This window comes from Natrix helvetica (assembly GCF_964273705.1).
Source record: "Natrix helvetica genome assembly, chromosome: 1".
NCBI classification, from domain to species: domain Eukaryota; kingdom Metazoa; phylum Chordata; class Lepidosauria; order Squamata; family Natricidae; genus Natrix; species Natrix helvetica.
This window is the reverse complement of record NC_138548.1, coordinates 202055603-202071528: the sequence shown is the minus strand read 5'-3', so window position 1 is coordinate 202071528 and position 15926 is coordinate 202055603. Positions and strand designations below refer to the sequence as shown.

The following is a 15926-nucleotide window of genomic DNA, read 5'->3' as shown; positions in this document are numbered from 1 at the left end:
AAACCAACCAGCGCGTGACGTAAGCTACCTTCGGTTCCCTTCCGAAGCGCGAGTGCTTTCGACTCTTGCCACGTGCGCCGGCCGGCCAATAGGCGTTGGTCACGTGACTCGCCCGGAGGCTTCTCCCTTTTTCGCGTGGGCTGGCGAGCTGAAAGGCCGGGAGCTATGGAGGAATACGCCCGGGAACCTTGGTAACCGAGGCGGTGGGTGGGCGAACGCAGGGCTGGGAGTGGGCCTGGCTTCGGAGGAGTGCGAGCGTCTTTCGCTGGCCGACTTCAGCCCCTTCGAGGTCGCGGGGAAAGCGAAGTTTGGGGAGTCCCTCCCAGCCCTCCGTAGCCGGGCTCCTTCTTTATAGCTCGCCCCTCTTTTCCTTCCGTCTCCATCGGCTGCTCCTTTCCCTCGGCCCGGGAGGGAGGGCCGGTCGCCTTTTTGTATCCCATCACAACAGCCCTGCGAGGTAGCTTCAAGGTCAACGGAGAAAACGAACCGGCGTCCCATCTCTGTGCGGGGTCAATTCCTGAAAAGGGATTGAACCCGCAGTCCAAAGCCTGCGCTGGAGCCACCTTAGCCTTTTTTTTTCTTTTTTAAAGCAATGGCACTTAGGCTTCTTTATATACTGAAACGCTTTCCTTCCCTCTTTTTACTCCCCTCCTGGTTATACAAAAGCGGCCAGGGCAGAAACGCCGTTCAGGAGCATTGCATAAAAGGCACACAGAACCGAGCCAGGATGATAGAAGGGGTGGGGGTGGAATAGCGGCAAGGTCACCCCGTGAATGTTACGAAACACGAGGGCGTATGTACACGTACTTCGGTGTCCTTGATCCGTGTCCATCACTCTTTGCCGCCTCTCAAGGCTTTACTTTGCATGCTGCCTTCTGGTGTGGAGTGCTCTGGGATCGCTGCTGGTACTTGAGCATCTTTCCTTTTTGCTTATTAGCTCACATGTCGGTGTCAATTAGGAACTTGCAGATTAAATTTGGTTGAAAGTTACAACTGTAACTTTGTTGTCATGGATTGCACCAGTGAGGCTAAAACCAATTTCGTTGTATACATGATGTATAATGACAATAAAGGCTATATACTATACTACGGTGAAAAAAGTGTCATAGGACCAATGGTGGGATTCGAAGTTGATGGGTGTGGCAGGGGAAGGATACTGCAAAATCTCCATTCCCACCCTAATCCAGGGGAAGGTTACTGCAAAATCCCCATTTCCTCCCAATCAGCTGGGACTCGGGAAGCAGAGAATAGATGGGGGCAGGGCCAGTCAGAGGTGGTATTTACCCGTTCTCTGAATTACTCAAGATTTCTGCTACCGGTTCTCCAGAACTAATCAGAACCTGCTGAATACCACCTCTGCTTATTATCATTTTTCACACTTTTTGATCATTGCGGCATCCCCATGGTCACATGATCAGAATCCAGACACTTGCAACTGGCTGATATTTAACAACTGTGGCAGTGTTCCTGGATGGTCTGATCGCCTTCTGACAAGCCAAGATCAATGGAGAAGTCAGATTCACTTAACAACTGTGTTACTAATGTAATGATTGCAGTGGTTCACATAACAACTGTGATGAGAAGGGTCGTAAAATGGAACAACATTCACTTAACAAATGTCTCGCGTAACAACAGAAATGTGGGGCTCAGTTGCGATCGTAAATCAAGGACCCCCTGTGGTTGGTGTTGTTGTTAACAACCCAGTTGTCTTTTATTCAGAGGTGCATTTTCATGTTTGTGGCAGCATTTCAACATGTAGTGGCATGTTTAGGGAACAACTTGTGTGGGTCAATATCTGTATCGAGTAACTTATTATGTGTAGTGTGCTTTCAGCCTCATGTAATTTCTGCAACCCTTATGTTTTTGAGTTGTCTGTGATAGTTTTATTTTAGGAATGATATTTTCAAGTATTTTATGTAAGTAAATCAGTAAAAATGTATTTTTAATACATTTGAAATGAAATGTGATGCATGGACATTTGTAAATATAAATAAAAGCAGAGAATTCACATCAATTGGTTGTCAAGGAAGTGAGGTTTTTGAGAGGGAACTAGTACTGTAAGGCTAGCAGCTCAATACACTAGCCTTTGTGTTTCTATGCAGGTGATATTCTGTTGCAACTATTCTACACTTTTCCCCAAGCTGGTGTTTCTGTCTATACTTAGACTGGTAAATTGTTGCTTCTTTGTGTATGTGTGTGTGCTGTTACTTCTTTGTGTATGTGTGTGTGCTGTGAAAAGGAGATCACTTATTGGTTGCCAGTCCTGACGTTTTTCATTTGTTATGTGTTAAAACGTCAGTAAAACGTATCAGTATAATATTGAGGTAGTATAATAGTTCAGAAAAATTAAATTTAAATACTTTTACTATTTAATTAAACACAAATTCTTAGCATATCACAGAGCTTCCTATGTGAAGGGCCTACACTGACTTGTTTCTATCTGACAGCCCCTGGCGGATCGTGGATGACTGTGGTGGTGCCTTTACTATGGGAATGATTGGTGGAGGTGTCTTTCAGGCAATCAAAGGCTTTCGCAATGCTCCAGTGGTGAGTTCTACATATTTTATTTCTAGTCTTTATTTCATTTGATTTTATTATCTATTGCTCTCTTTAAGCAGCAGTAATGAGTAATGATCAGTAGTAAGTAATGAGGAAATGGAGTATGTGGGGTCAGAATTCTTGTTCCAGTGACATTTGCTATAATAAATTTAGAGGCAGTACTGGGATTTAATGTAAAGTATTTTGCTTTATGATTTAACAATATGAAAAAAATGGTTATCGTTTGCATCCATATGCAACCTTACTGTTCTGCAGTCTTGTTACTTATTATTGATTGAGCATGGAATTTCCCTGTTTATCCAAACAGTTCATTCTTAATTTCAGTTGTTATTGTTTGCTAATTGGTAAGCCTCTTTCAAAAATACTTTACCTTTTCCTCAGCTTGATACCCTCTAGGGCAGGAGTGTTAAACTCATGGCCCGTGGACTAGATGTCTCACACACACACGCACGGGTTTAGGGAAGGGAGAAAAGTTGTGATATGTCACATGACGACGTGATGCCTGCTCTAGGGGTTGGATTACAATTCTCATCTGCCTGACTTTTTAGGGATGATGGCATTTGTATTCAATACCTCTGAAAGATTGTAGCCTAAAAAGACTGACTGTAATTAGAGAGGTTCAAGTATACATTTTTCTTTGCAAACCACTGAATCCTAAAATATGAGTTCTGTGTGCATTGATTGAATTATGAGTCCTCTTTAAGTGTGGAGTTGATTAACCAAAAGGGGTTTTGCTTCTTCTTCGTTTTTTTAAAATTCAGGGTGTCAGGCATCGATTCAGAGGCAGCATCAATGCTATCAGAGTCAGAGCACCACAGATTGGAGGTAAGATAGAGGGTTTTGCAGGGGGAATGAATGTCATAAGATGGGGTCCCCAACCCCCCAGACTGTGGCCCACTACCAGGTCACAGCCTGTTTAAAAGCAGACCGTTGTAGAGATGGGCAAGTGAGTGTGTGTGAAGCTTCACTCTCATAAGTGGCAGACAGATGCGGGCGCGAAGCTCCATCCATGCGAGCAGAGGGTGCTTTTGCTTGCAGGCAAAGCTCCATTCACCCAAATGGAGCTTCTTCATGAGTGCAAGTGCTTGCCACTTATATGCTCCTGCTCTTCCCCCCCTTCTCCCTCCCCAATGCAGGGCTTACAAAAGATCAGGGAGAACCAAAATCAAATTCTGACACTGTTGAAGCAGAGGAGTGACTTTGGATCAGTCTGTTTTAGTCTGTTTTGACCTATAGTATGCCATATTTTTTTTGTTACAAGGATTTAAGTGTCTGGAAAAATTGGAGAATATAAATTTGGGACAGGGATATACAAAATTGTGTAGTCTATTTCCAGAATGTTCTGATGCTTCTCCATAACAAGCTGATCTAAGAATTTGAGAGAAATGGTTTATTCATTTCTGCAAGTGAATCTTCTGCAGCATAAAGACCTTTGTAGTCTTCTAGACTACAGACAAAGTATTTTTTGATGGTTCAGATGAAGAAAAATTAAACATCACAGGCATGTACCTTACATTTTAGAATTGGTTAATCCGATGGCGGGGGTGGGGTGGGGGTGGTCCTGCAGCTCTTACCCTGGTTTCAGAACTTTCAGCAAGCCATCATGTAAAAAATGTCTGTCCCAGCCTATGATGAAGGAGACAGTGGAGAGGGTAGCAAAAGACAGAAAAGAGAGGCTATACCAGGCAGAGAATGGGTGGCTTCACTTAGCCCAGAATGCGTTTCATCTCCTATATAACTTATATTATTATTCTGAAGAAAGTGGAGTGCCTGGTTGGCATTCTTTCCCAATCCTGGTATATATTTTTGAAAATACTCCCAAGCAATGGAAAATGGGAATTAATTGAGAAACATTTACTTGCTGAATTCATCTACAGCTCGGTGGCCTTCAGATGTGTTAGACCAGTTTGTAGAATTTCTAGCGTAGCCATACTAACTTGACACATTGGACATGGAAATCCAGCTTATCTGGTAGGCATCAAATTGGGGAAGGTTGGGTTTTCCCTTCTTGAACATTGCAGTCCTATATAGATTTGAGTAAAGTAAGTAAAGATAGACCTTGAGTTTGGATTAATTCATTCAGCAACTGTTTGATATTACAATGACACTGGATAAAGAATATACTTGAGGTCCTTGAAGTTTCAGTCATTGCAACAAAACTCACGTGTGGCAACCATCTCACATTTAATGACAGGTTGTGGCATCCTGCAATCATGTGATCACTGTTATTGACCTTCTCTGCCAGCTTCCCGTAAACAAGGTCAATGGGGAAGCTGACAGGGAAGGTCACAGGTAAGTCTTTCCCCCCAACCCAACCACCAGGCCCTCCGTTCGCTTGCACCATTACTCTCCTTCCTCGGCCTCCATGTGCTCACACACATGCACATTACATGCTCTTTCCTTAGCCTTTATAAACTTGAGCTGCACTGGAACACACACACACACACCCCATTCACCATAGTCTGTGCCAAGCCTCCTAGGGCACCCCACCCCGCTGTGCCAGTCCACATTCCTTACCTGGGACTCCCTTAACTTCTGACTTAATGACCCATGTGTCTTGGGGTTTGATGACAACTGGGATTGGCCTGCATTGATGTGGTCACATGATATCATGCTTTACAGCCACATCATTTAGCAGTAGCAATCTTGGTCCCAATTTCCATTTTACCTTAAGGATTACCCATTATACTAATTTCTAAGGTCATATTGTATAGGTAGTCCTCCACTAACTGCCACAACTGGGACTGGAATTTCTGCCATAAGTTGTGGTTTGTAAGTCAAGTCAGATCCTATTTTGCAACAATGTTTATGGTGGTTATTAGTGAATTACTGGGTGGTTACTGTGGTGAGGCACATGGTTGTTAAACAAATCCAGGTTCTCCCATGGGTGGTTTGTGCTATTTTTTGCTGGAAATCAGTAAAAAAAAAAAAGGTTGCAGATCATGATCATGTGACTGCAGGATGCTGTAATCCGTCATAAATGTGATCTGGCTGCCAAGCACCCAAATTGCAATCACATGACTTGATTACTTGCATCTGTGAGACCATTACTTGCAGTAAGCTGCTCTTTCTATTACTTATAGTGAGCTATTATGAATCCTATACCTGTGTAACAGTTTGTAGAATGAGATCACATGTTTAAAAATACCAATGTAAACAATACAAAATAAATTAAGTCATTTGCATTGTCTTATGCTTTCCTACTTGTTTATTCATACCGTTTTATTTTCAAGAAATTGACACATTTGAGATTGCAATTACTTTAAAAAAGGCAAAGTTGTTTCTGTCTTTCAAGGTTCAGGTGATAAATTTGGAAATCAGTTGCTCGGGAGGTAGAATTGCTGCCCCTTTTTGAGAAGCTCTGAATATCTTTGGCAATAATTTATAAGATTCTGGGTTGTTTTGATCCAATTCTCATGTGCACCCAACAAGTATTTATAATAAAGTTGCTTAGTATCAGGCAATGGGGCTTTTTCGATGCAAGCTAGGAACAATTCAACATTCAACTAGTGACTCAAAGGCTTTTTCTCTTTGTCTTCCCAGGGAGCTTTGCTGTGTGGGGTGGGCTTTTTTCTACCATTGACTGTGGTCTGGTGAAGATGCGAGGCAAAGAAGATCCTTGGAATTCCATTACCAGCGGGGCACTCACTGGGGCTGTATTAGCATCACGTAGTAAGTGATGTTTCTTAGCTCAGCCAAATACACACCACCCATTTATCATCACTTTCTAATAATTGCTTCCTTGGGGCTTACTAACTGCTTTTTCATTTAGGTGGGCCGTTGGCTATGGTAGGCTCTGCTATGATGGGAGGCATCTTGCTTGCCTTGATAGAAGGTGTTGGCATTTTGTTGACAAGATATACAGCCCAGCAATTCCAAAACCGTAAGTTATAATTCTGAGAATAAAAGGGTCTCAGAAGGAGGTGGGATTTGGGGGAAGCTGTGGACCTCCAAATATAGTTGCAAGAAAAAACTCCTTTTCATTGTTGGCCTTGATTCCAGGAATGCTGGGATTGAAATGTAATAATATCTGGAGAGCTAGAAGTCTCCATTACATCCTGGGAAAAATAGTTGGAATACTTTTTCATACTACTACTTATGTGTAGAGGACCTGCAGCCCACCAAACACTTTGTTGCATGCCACCTAGAGTCACTTGATTAGTGAAATGGGCAGCTATATATATTTGAAAAACAAATTCCCAGCAGCCTCAGCCAGCATTATCAATAGTGAGAGATGTCGTTCAAAATCCAAAGAGCCAGATGTTAACGCATCTCCCTTGTCTATCACCTTGTAATGATAAAATTTAGTGAGAATCTTATGAACCAATTGGCAGTAGAGCTGGGGGAAGTGGTGTGAAGCCAGTTCCACTTTGTGGTGAAATAAATTTTGGCTTTTCTAATCAATCCCCCCACCCCCAAAGTGATATTTCTTTGCAGTTACCCAAAATGCAAGAAATGTCTCTTTCTGATCGCCATATCTCTCCCTATTTTTATCCCAGATCTTGGTGCCTCTATAGGGAGGAAGCATGCCCCATGCCTGTGGCACCTCCATCTCCCTATTTTAACCCAATTCATTATGATAATGGCATTTTGCTGATGGTTCTATAAATGTGTTCCAGGGTTACACTTCTTCCCATGCTGTCTGGCACCTTCCTCTTCTTTATTTGCTGATTGACATCAAAACCTCTTTTGAATTTTCTAATAGTAAAAGTTGAGATTTTTCACTTAATTTAATGAATCACTTCTCCCTTAAACCCCCACCTTCTTTCCACCTAGCTTCACTGTTGTTACTTCTGCTTCAGAAAGTTTTCCTCTGCTGTTTCCTATCATGAATAACAGTAGCCTTATGTTTTCATGTATCACTAATGGGTCCTTCTTTTCTTCTTAGCCAATCCGTTTGGAGAAGATCCCAGTCAACTGCCTCCCAAAGATGGTTCACCACCTACAGGATTTACAGGCTATGGACAATATCAGTGAGCCAATGTGGGGCTTGAATCACTTCTATTTTTAGAATCGAGCAAGATTTTTCCCCTTGAAACTAAGACATTCACCCAAGAGTGCAAACAAAGCATGAAAGGGATTTGATTCTTAGAGCTTTTTTTAAGTTTGGCAGAGGGGAGGGGCAAGGAAAACGTGGTTGGGGGTTTGAGCTGTATAGTATCTACCTCTGTGAGGAGTTAAGAAGCTTGCAGTAATGAAAGGAGGTGCCCAGGATTAATTCCATACAATGACGGAACCAAAGCTTTTTAGGAGAACTTGGAATCCTAGGATGGTATTTGCCTGAAAAACTGGGGTGTGCAATTACAATTAATCGACTATGGCAAATTTTAAAGGGCTGTTTTCCTGACTTTCTGATGGAAGGACTCCTCCAATTTTCTCTGTTTGGTGGGAACTCCTTTTAAGTTATCTTTTAAAAGTCTGTAAACAAACAATGTGTTTTCCCAAGCCTTGGATGAAATAATTATTGTAACAAGGGGAAGCTCTGCCACTACCAATGATGATATCCTGTGATAGGTCTCTTCATTGTAGTTCAAATGCCCATATGCTATTGAGCCAGAATAAGAGATGCTGCTACCCTGAATCCTCACCCTTTTCCTTCACTTAGTAGTACTGTTGTTGCTGATTGCTTAGGTTTTAAAAAAACAAAACAGAGGGAATGATGGTGGATCAAAACAGGGTTTGTGGCCTTGGCTCACCTTAAAATACTGGGTAGGCCTCTCTTAGAACTAAGTTTTATTCCAGTAAAATGCTGTGCCAGTTCCATCTTTAGAAGAACTAACTAGGACAGATTGGCAAAACCAAGAGGGTGCTTCAGACTCTTAGTTGCCTAGAAGCCATCCAGGATATTGAAACAGTGCTATAGTTATAGATACCAAACAATCCAAAGCTCTTTTGGGATCTAAATTGACATTATCCCTCCCTCCCCTGCCCATCTAAGCCAAATCACCTCTAATCCGGCAGTATAATTTTAGTTCCAGTTTTATATACTTGGCCTTTGTGGGCTAAAGACCTCATTCAGAATTCAAACAGCCTATTAAGGTAGCATTAAAATTTTACAGATCTAGTAGTCCATTTTCTCCAACTTGAAGATCGCCTAATGGTGGGGCAATTTGTATTTCAATATCATTGTAAAGAAAGACACTGTATGATATTACAGATGTAAATACAAAACTGGCTTTTTTGCATCTGTTTTGGGAGAATTTAATTATCCGTTTGACAAAAATGATAGTTACGGTTTATAGGAAATCTCTCATCAGTCTTTCACAAGAAAGTTTAGAACCATTTGAACCAACTTGCTCTTCTGTTTCCCCCAAAAAAGAGGGCTAAATCTTCCTTCTGTTAATCAAAGGTCTTTGATTCCATTTCCCTTAACTAAGAGCAACAATGTCTTCGGCAAAGTTACAGGGCATCCAGCAATACAATGTTTTGTCCTCTCCTTCATCATGAAGTTGATGATAATGACAGTACAGAATACAATGTCATGCATTCTTCAGAAATGGGTTTTCCATTCTAACAGACTTTATTTCCTGGGATGGATCTGAAAAACAAGCCAGGATAAATTGTTAAATGGAAATTCAATCTCCACCACTATTTGTACAATGGGCTTTAAAAAAAAGTAACAAAACCTTTACAATCCTTAAGACTAGATACACATTTGAGATGCGGGAAAAGAAGTGGCATCCTGTGCAGACATGACTTTTGTCAGGGTTGTGAGAGACCTTACCTTGGTGGTTTTAACACGGTTTCCTAATGAACACATCCAGCCTGAGTTGTCGGGTAATGCTTTGCACTCCTCTTCAGCCTGGCAGGGCTGCATATCACACCACCACTTTCCTGTCACAATGGAGGCTATATAATAGAGGGAGACACTTGTTACCATCCCTCCTTAAAGCCAGGAACTTTACTGACATTGGCAACTTGTTCACTGCGGATGTGGCAATTCAATAGGTTTGTGGTCAAGATGGAATGCCTCTAGTCTATTTGGGCCTCTTGGCATCAAGAGCTTATAGACCGGAGACAAATGGGACTTCCTGAATTCCAAACTAGCTAACGGACTGTCCTGCTTGAATCCAGTATCTTGCTTTATCATGGAAGTCTTAGCATAATAAATACTCTGAGGACTTTTAAGACATAACCACTACATACATCTGGCCTGAGAGCCATTATATAGAACATGCATACAGTCCCCTAATAAAAGAGGCTACAACTACCAAGCCTGTCAATCATCTTTTCTTCAGTCTACATGCTATAAGCTTATCCTCATCCTCACCCATATCTGTTTATGCACATTTGGTGGGTTTTTTTCCTCTTTAGTTTGGATCCATATTTTAATCTCTTCCCAGGATTCTTATTGCTTAGATTCTTGGTCCTTATTTCCCCTTGGGTTTTCTTGCCACTTGGGGTTAGAGAAAGAAAGATCTTGGCTCCTCGTACTTACTATCCACACAAGAAGGTTTGCCACGGGTTGTGCCAGCTACTTTGCCTTGGAGACAGGAGCATTGGATAGTTTGGGACCGTTCTTCAATATGGTTGCGGTTGCAGCAGCGTTTGACAGCAATCACTTTGCATGTTCCCCCACCTATAGTGGGGAGGAGTTGAGAGGGAAGATGGGAGGAGGAAGCAGCACTGAAGATTTTTGTCTGCTGCACCCTTTTTTTCTAGCACAGAAGAGTGAAGGGTCTAATCTGGTGTCAACTTCTACACATGCACACGTACCCAGTATTTTACCTCTTGTCGTTTGTTTGTTTGGATTTATATGCCGCCCTTCTCCAAAAGGACTCAGGGCGGCGTACAACATTAAAAAACACACATCCCAAAAGTTTTAAAAAAATTAAATCCATATCCCAAAAAACAAACCGAATTGAAAAGACAATACATTTAAAATAAGTTAAAATTAACAGGCCAGGCCGGCTTGCTGGAAAAGCCAACTTTTTAGGGCGCGTCGGAAGGACCGGAGGTCAGGGATTATGCGAAGCTCCGGGGGCAGCTCATTCCAGAGGGAAGGCGTTCCCACAGAGAAGGCTCTCCCCCTGGGGGTCACCAGCCGATACTGTCTGGCCGACGGCACCCTGAGGAGGCCAACTCTGTGGGATCATACTGGACGGTGGGAGGCTACTGGTGGCAGTAGGTAGTCTCGCAGGTACCCTGGGCCTAAGCCATGGAGTGCTTTAAAGGTCATAATACCTTGAATCGCACTGGGAAAACAACCGGCAACCAGTGCAGGCCACCTAAAAGGGGTGTAACATGGGAGCACCTAGGTACCCCCATGACAACCCACGTGGCCGCATTCTGGACCAGCTGAAGCCTCCGGGTGCTCTTCAAGGGCAGCCCCATGTTGAGAGCATTGCAGTAGTCCAGGCGAGAAAGGACGAGGGCATGAGTGTCGTGTGACAAAACTGCAAGCAAATTGGAATGCATCTGGGTGATAGTTACTTGAAGTTGTTATTTGCATTGTCAAATTTGCTGTCATTTGGGTGGAGTGTCTTCTGATGCTTAGGGATTACTATGCCTATTTGGAAGACTCACCTCCACAGTTTAAGAACTGACGTATACAGTAATTCTATTTGTGCACAAATACAATTGGGGGTGCTCAAATAGTGATGTTAACCGAAAATGCCCAAACTATTATCCAATCAGATAATGGGGGGAAAGACAGTAGGCCCTAAGTTTCCAAAATGAAGGCTGGAGTTAATAACTTTTACTCAACCCTCCCCTTCCCCAGAACAGAAGGAACTCACTGATCACTGGGATTTGATCTACTGTTGTCTGGTACCAATATTGATCATGATGATGTTGACTCTGAATGGGAAACTCTTGAGCAAAGGTGCCTGGCCGCATGAGAATGATGGAGATCATTAAGAATGCTGGAAAGGGGTGACACATCGTGATAGAGCTGCAAAAGAAGGATGAGATTGCAGTGAGAAGGAGAAAGGAAAATGGAATCCTATTTTACCTGGTACTTTTTACTTAACCTTAGCTTTGGCAAAGTTACCATAGTGAGGAGAACAATTGTACCATAACTACTTTTGGGACTACTTTTCCATGAGAGGGGACATATTAAAATATGGAAGAGCTTGAAGACAGGTTCTTCCACCTATGCTTTGAAAGGGTGTAATAGTATAGTGTAGTCTTTATTGTCATTGTACAAAATGAATACAACAAAATTGGTTATAGGTAATCCCTGACATATTCCTTATCATTTGTTTTGAAGTTGTGAATTGGCTTCAGAGAATTTGACTGCTGAGTCTCATTTGACGATCTTGACTTGTGAAGTGCATGACCACAGAGGCTCAAGCTGACAGAAAAGAAAGGGACTAAAAAAACCAAAAACCATAGAGATAATTTTATGATACCTGTGTACTTCTCTTCAGGAAAGACTCCCCAGATCTTTGGAAGGCCTTTTCTCAATGTGAATTCTAGTTGTGTCTTCAAAATAAAAGGGGGGAAAAAAAGGGGGGGGGAGAAGAAAGTATTGGGCAAGTATCACCAGTACATTATCAAAAGTGCATACATGCCTATTAAAAATATTGTTAATTGTGAAAGTATACCATGCACCTACAAAATAGTATGTGCTAATTAGATGTATTTAATTTCCTAAACCACTTTAAAATGCAAAGTGAAACAAAGCTAGGATTCACTTTTCCAGAATTCTGTATTTGTTAGGACTAATATCAATCTTGTATCATTGTTTCTTTATTTGTCCCATATTCTCAATTTGTCCCAAATAAAATACATTTTACATTGCTTGACTTTCACACTTTTGGAAGGTGTAGGCTAGCATACAATGTGCAGCCCAGCACTGATCAGGAATAGCTTGAAGGCTATCTGACTGCTTTCTGTGCTGCAAGTTCAGGAAGATATTTAATACCTTCGACCAACCTTACTGACCTGAATGGGCACCTTATTTCTGAATCAGCACTTGAGCAGGTTCAACCACCAGCAGCACTTGTTTCAAAGGAGTTTGTTGTTTGTCAAGCCTAGATGAAAGAGGGCAGAAATCAACTCGGAAAACTTAAACAACCTAAGTACAACAACAGAGGAAATGTTTATTTTCAACGAGAGAAACAGAGATATGTTCGTGTGTTGATTTTTACAAGTACAAAGCACAGGTAGTCCTCAACTTACAACCACAATTGAGCCCAAAATGTATGTTGCTGAGACGTGTGTTAAGTGAGTGTTGTTCCATTTAATGACACTGCCACATTTGTTAAGTGAATCAGTGCAGTTGTCAAGTTAGTAACATAGTTGTTAAGTGAATCAGGTTTCCCCATTGACTTTGCTTGTCAGAAGGTTCTAAAAGGTGATCGTATGACCCTGTAACACTGAAACTGTCATAAATGTGAGTCAGGTTGTGAAGCATTACGTGACCATGGGGGATGCTGCAAGGATCAGAAGTGTGAAAAACAGCATGTCATTTTTTTTCGCTGTTGTAACTTTGAACAGTTACTAAGCGGAGTGTTATAAGTCAAGGACGACCTGTATGATTTGTTGGCGAAGAGAGTGGATCATTTTGTGATGTTCTATGGGGCAATGTTAATGTCATTCATTTTGTGGCATGATTGAGGGAGAAGACCTTTCTTCAGCATATCCATGGATCTTGTGGGGATTTTCTATTGGAAAAGTGATATCTGGTAATATAGAATCATAATAACTTGGAATTATTAACAGAGGTAGATCTCCAGTTTGTCTAGAATTCTCTTCTGGTCTACATGATTAATTCCCAGTTTTTCAGCAGGCATCCTATGGTGGAAGGAAATTGTCCTGTGCATTAATGTTACTTCAAATTAGTTTCCATAAATTAGTTTCCTGAAAACTTAGAAGTCTGATTTAAACACATAAGTTACTCATAATGCAGAGAAGCCATTTTCCCAGCTAGATGACCTGAGCTATTTCTTGAAGAAGCAATAAGCATCTTTTCTGTTGGCCCCCACCCTATTATCCTGCTGGGGGTGAGGTTCACTCCACACACTCTTGGCCTTCCAGAAGAGCACAAGTAAGTGATGCTGGGAAAGCACCTTGAGGGAATATAAGATGTTGAAGAAAACAGTTCAACCCCATCTAGAACACAACAAAATTTGTATACATGAATCATGGCTAGCCTTGATAATGCAAGAGATCTTGAGTTAACGATAAACAGTTCAATGAATGTATCAACACCGTGCCTCTGCTGTAAAAAAAGGGGCAATGGCATGTTACGAATGATAAAATAGATTATAATGTCCTTATATAAATTGTGTGACAGTGTCTGGAATATTTTGTGGGTTTCTGATTGCTACGCCTCAAAAAGGATACAGTGGATGGAGCTGGAGGAGGTTCAGAAGAGGGCAACTAAGATCATCCAGGGACAAGAGCTATCGTGAAGAAAGGCTAGAATGTTTGGGGGATTTTTAATCTAGAAAGAAAGCAAATGAAAAGTGACCTTACAGATTTGTAGAAAACTATATATGGGGTGAATAAAGTGAAAAGGGGGAAACAATTTTCCTCCTCCCAAAATACTAGAAGCAGAAAAAACCCAATAAAATTTGAATCCTAGAAAAATCCAGCAATGCATATAATAGTATCTAAGAGAGGGATATAAATCCCAGTCTAATCATTCCATCTTCATTAGATCCAGCCCCAGTGCTTCCTAATTATTTCACAAACAAAGGCTGCTTACAGAAAGCATGTCTTCTCATTTGGTCAAGCCAAATGGTTTAACTACGAGAAGCATAGTTTAAAAAAAAACAGTCCAAAAAACAGTCTCTAGTAGGAGAGGATGATGTTATACTTGGTCCCTATAACCACAAATGATACAGTATTAAATCTAACCCATAAAAACATTCTGTGTAAAATGTGATTAAGATAAATATTTAAAATGTTCTACTAAATGGTGGCTAAATAACAGTTCCTGTAAATAAGAATAAAGTCTATGCTGCTTTTATTGCAGTGGTCCTTTCTTGTACCCTTGGAGCAAGAATTGAACTGGGAGGTCACAGTAACACTATGCTTTTCTTCAAGGGAACAATTGAGAAGGGAGGGGAGACAGCCTCTCTCATGGTGTATTTTAAATCAGTATCTTAATTAGCAAATTCTCAAATCTGCCTGTATAGAGAAAATACCTGCTTCCAGAGACAAGAGTGTTTAACCCAACAAGAATTGCAGCTCATATAATCCAGCATTCATACATTTCTATAAACTTCTATAGTCTGTTGCTCTACAGTAAAAGACTAAAAAGATACTATGTAAATAATGGGTTGCATTATTTAGAATGCCAAAATAGAAAAGGTATTGATCAGTTAGTGACTTCAAGTGTTACTTGAAGCACTTGAAGTCATGCTTATGCACTCATAACATCTAGTCAAATGGAAATGCAATAAATTGTGCAATACCTTGTATAAGAGCTTTTCAAGGAAGGGCTCATTGAGCATCTTGTGCAAATCAAATCGAAGTCCTGGATTTGTTACTTCTGTGGGAATTGACATGTGCCAGTGACACATTTTATACCAAAGAGTTCAAAATGTGTTTCTCCTGCTGCTGGTAACTTACTCCTAACTTGGAAGCTTTGTTCCACTGCATTGAGAATATCCAAGTTGCATTCTGAATTTTTCAATCCATCAAATACTCTGCCATAGCGCTTTCTATGAATGCCCTCCCCACCCCCATGTTAGATGGGTTCAAATGCAGAAGGGGACAGAAATACAGAATAAACAATTTCTTATTGTGTAATAAGCAAGTGATAAAAGCTGCAGATTTAGTTCAAGTGGGGTTATTTTACTGTTTTATGTCAGGGACAATGATAAATGGAATTTTAATTTTGCTTGGAGATTTGAGACATTTTTAAAATGACTAGTTCATCCCACAAAATACTGATGTAGTTTATCATTTGATTGCCACTTCTCCAACAAATCATTACTGACCATACTACAACATTAACTGAACAAGCTTTTAATAGTCATCCAGGTCCCTTTCTCATTCCTTACCTGTGATCCTGTCCTTGGTGCTGAAGTGTTCTCACCTCTCTGTCCCAGCCATGGCAGCAGGGTCTAGGGAGCCTGGAAGCATCCTCTTCTTTGTTCGTATTAATTCTCTTTTTTTGGAAAAGATGGAGAAAAATATTCCAAGTGCTCAGAGTTCTGGAACCAAAGTCACTATTCTGGCAGCTTTGATTTGCCCTGATCATAACCTTACAATCTAGCAACTCACTGCTCTCTCAGCCAGATTTGGTGCCAGGACCAAATGTTCTGGCTGCCAGCCCTCCTTCTGTAATCCAGCAGATGTCTCAGTATCTGTGCAAGATTTTGAGTCTGCCTGTTCTTCAGCTTTGCTTTGACTGATATATGTATACACATGTGCCTGTGTAGGAGAGCTCCAGACGGCCTCCTTTGTGC

At 41.3% G+C, this 15926-nt stretch overlaps 2 protein-coding genes across 2 annotated transcripts; one reads left to right on the top strand and one right to left on the bottom strand.

The window, feature by feature from the left end:
• The first annotated feature begins 39 nt into the window (after positions 1–39).
• Positions 40–8744, top strand: TIMM17B (translocase of inner mitochondrial membrane 17B). The gene is made up of 6 exons (XM_081954055.1): positions 40–191; positions 2448–2547; positions 3321–3384; positions 6103–6231; positions 6332–6442; positions 7448–8744. The coding sequence occupies exons 1-6, from the start codon at positions 166–168 to the stop codon at positions 7534–7536; spliced, it is 519 nt and encodes a 172-aa protein (XP_081810181.1). The 5' UTR covers positions 40–165; the 3' UTR covers positions 7537–8744.
• On the bottom strand, positions 8387–12439 carry LOC309392646 (chemokine-like protein TAFA-1). Its single transcript, XM_081954076.1, has 4 exons — positions 11298–12439; positions 9998–10138; positions 9284–9408; positions 8387–9097 (listed from the first exon to the last, which is right to left on the bottom strand). The coding sequence occupies exons 1-4, from the start codon at positions 11440–11442 to the stop codon at positions 9080–9082; spliced, it is 429 nt and encodes a 142-aa protein (XP_081810202.1). The 5' UTR covers positions 11443–12439; the 3' UTR covers positions 8387–9079.
• Positions 12440–15926: the final 3487 nt, after the last annotated feature.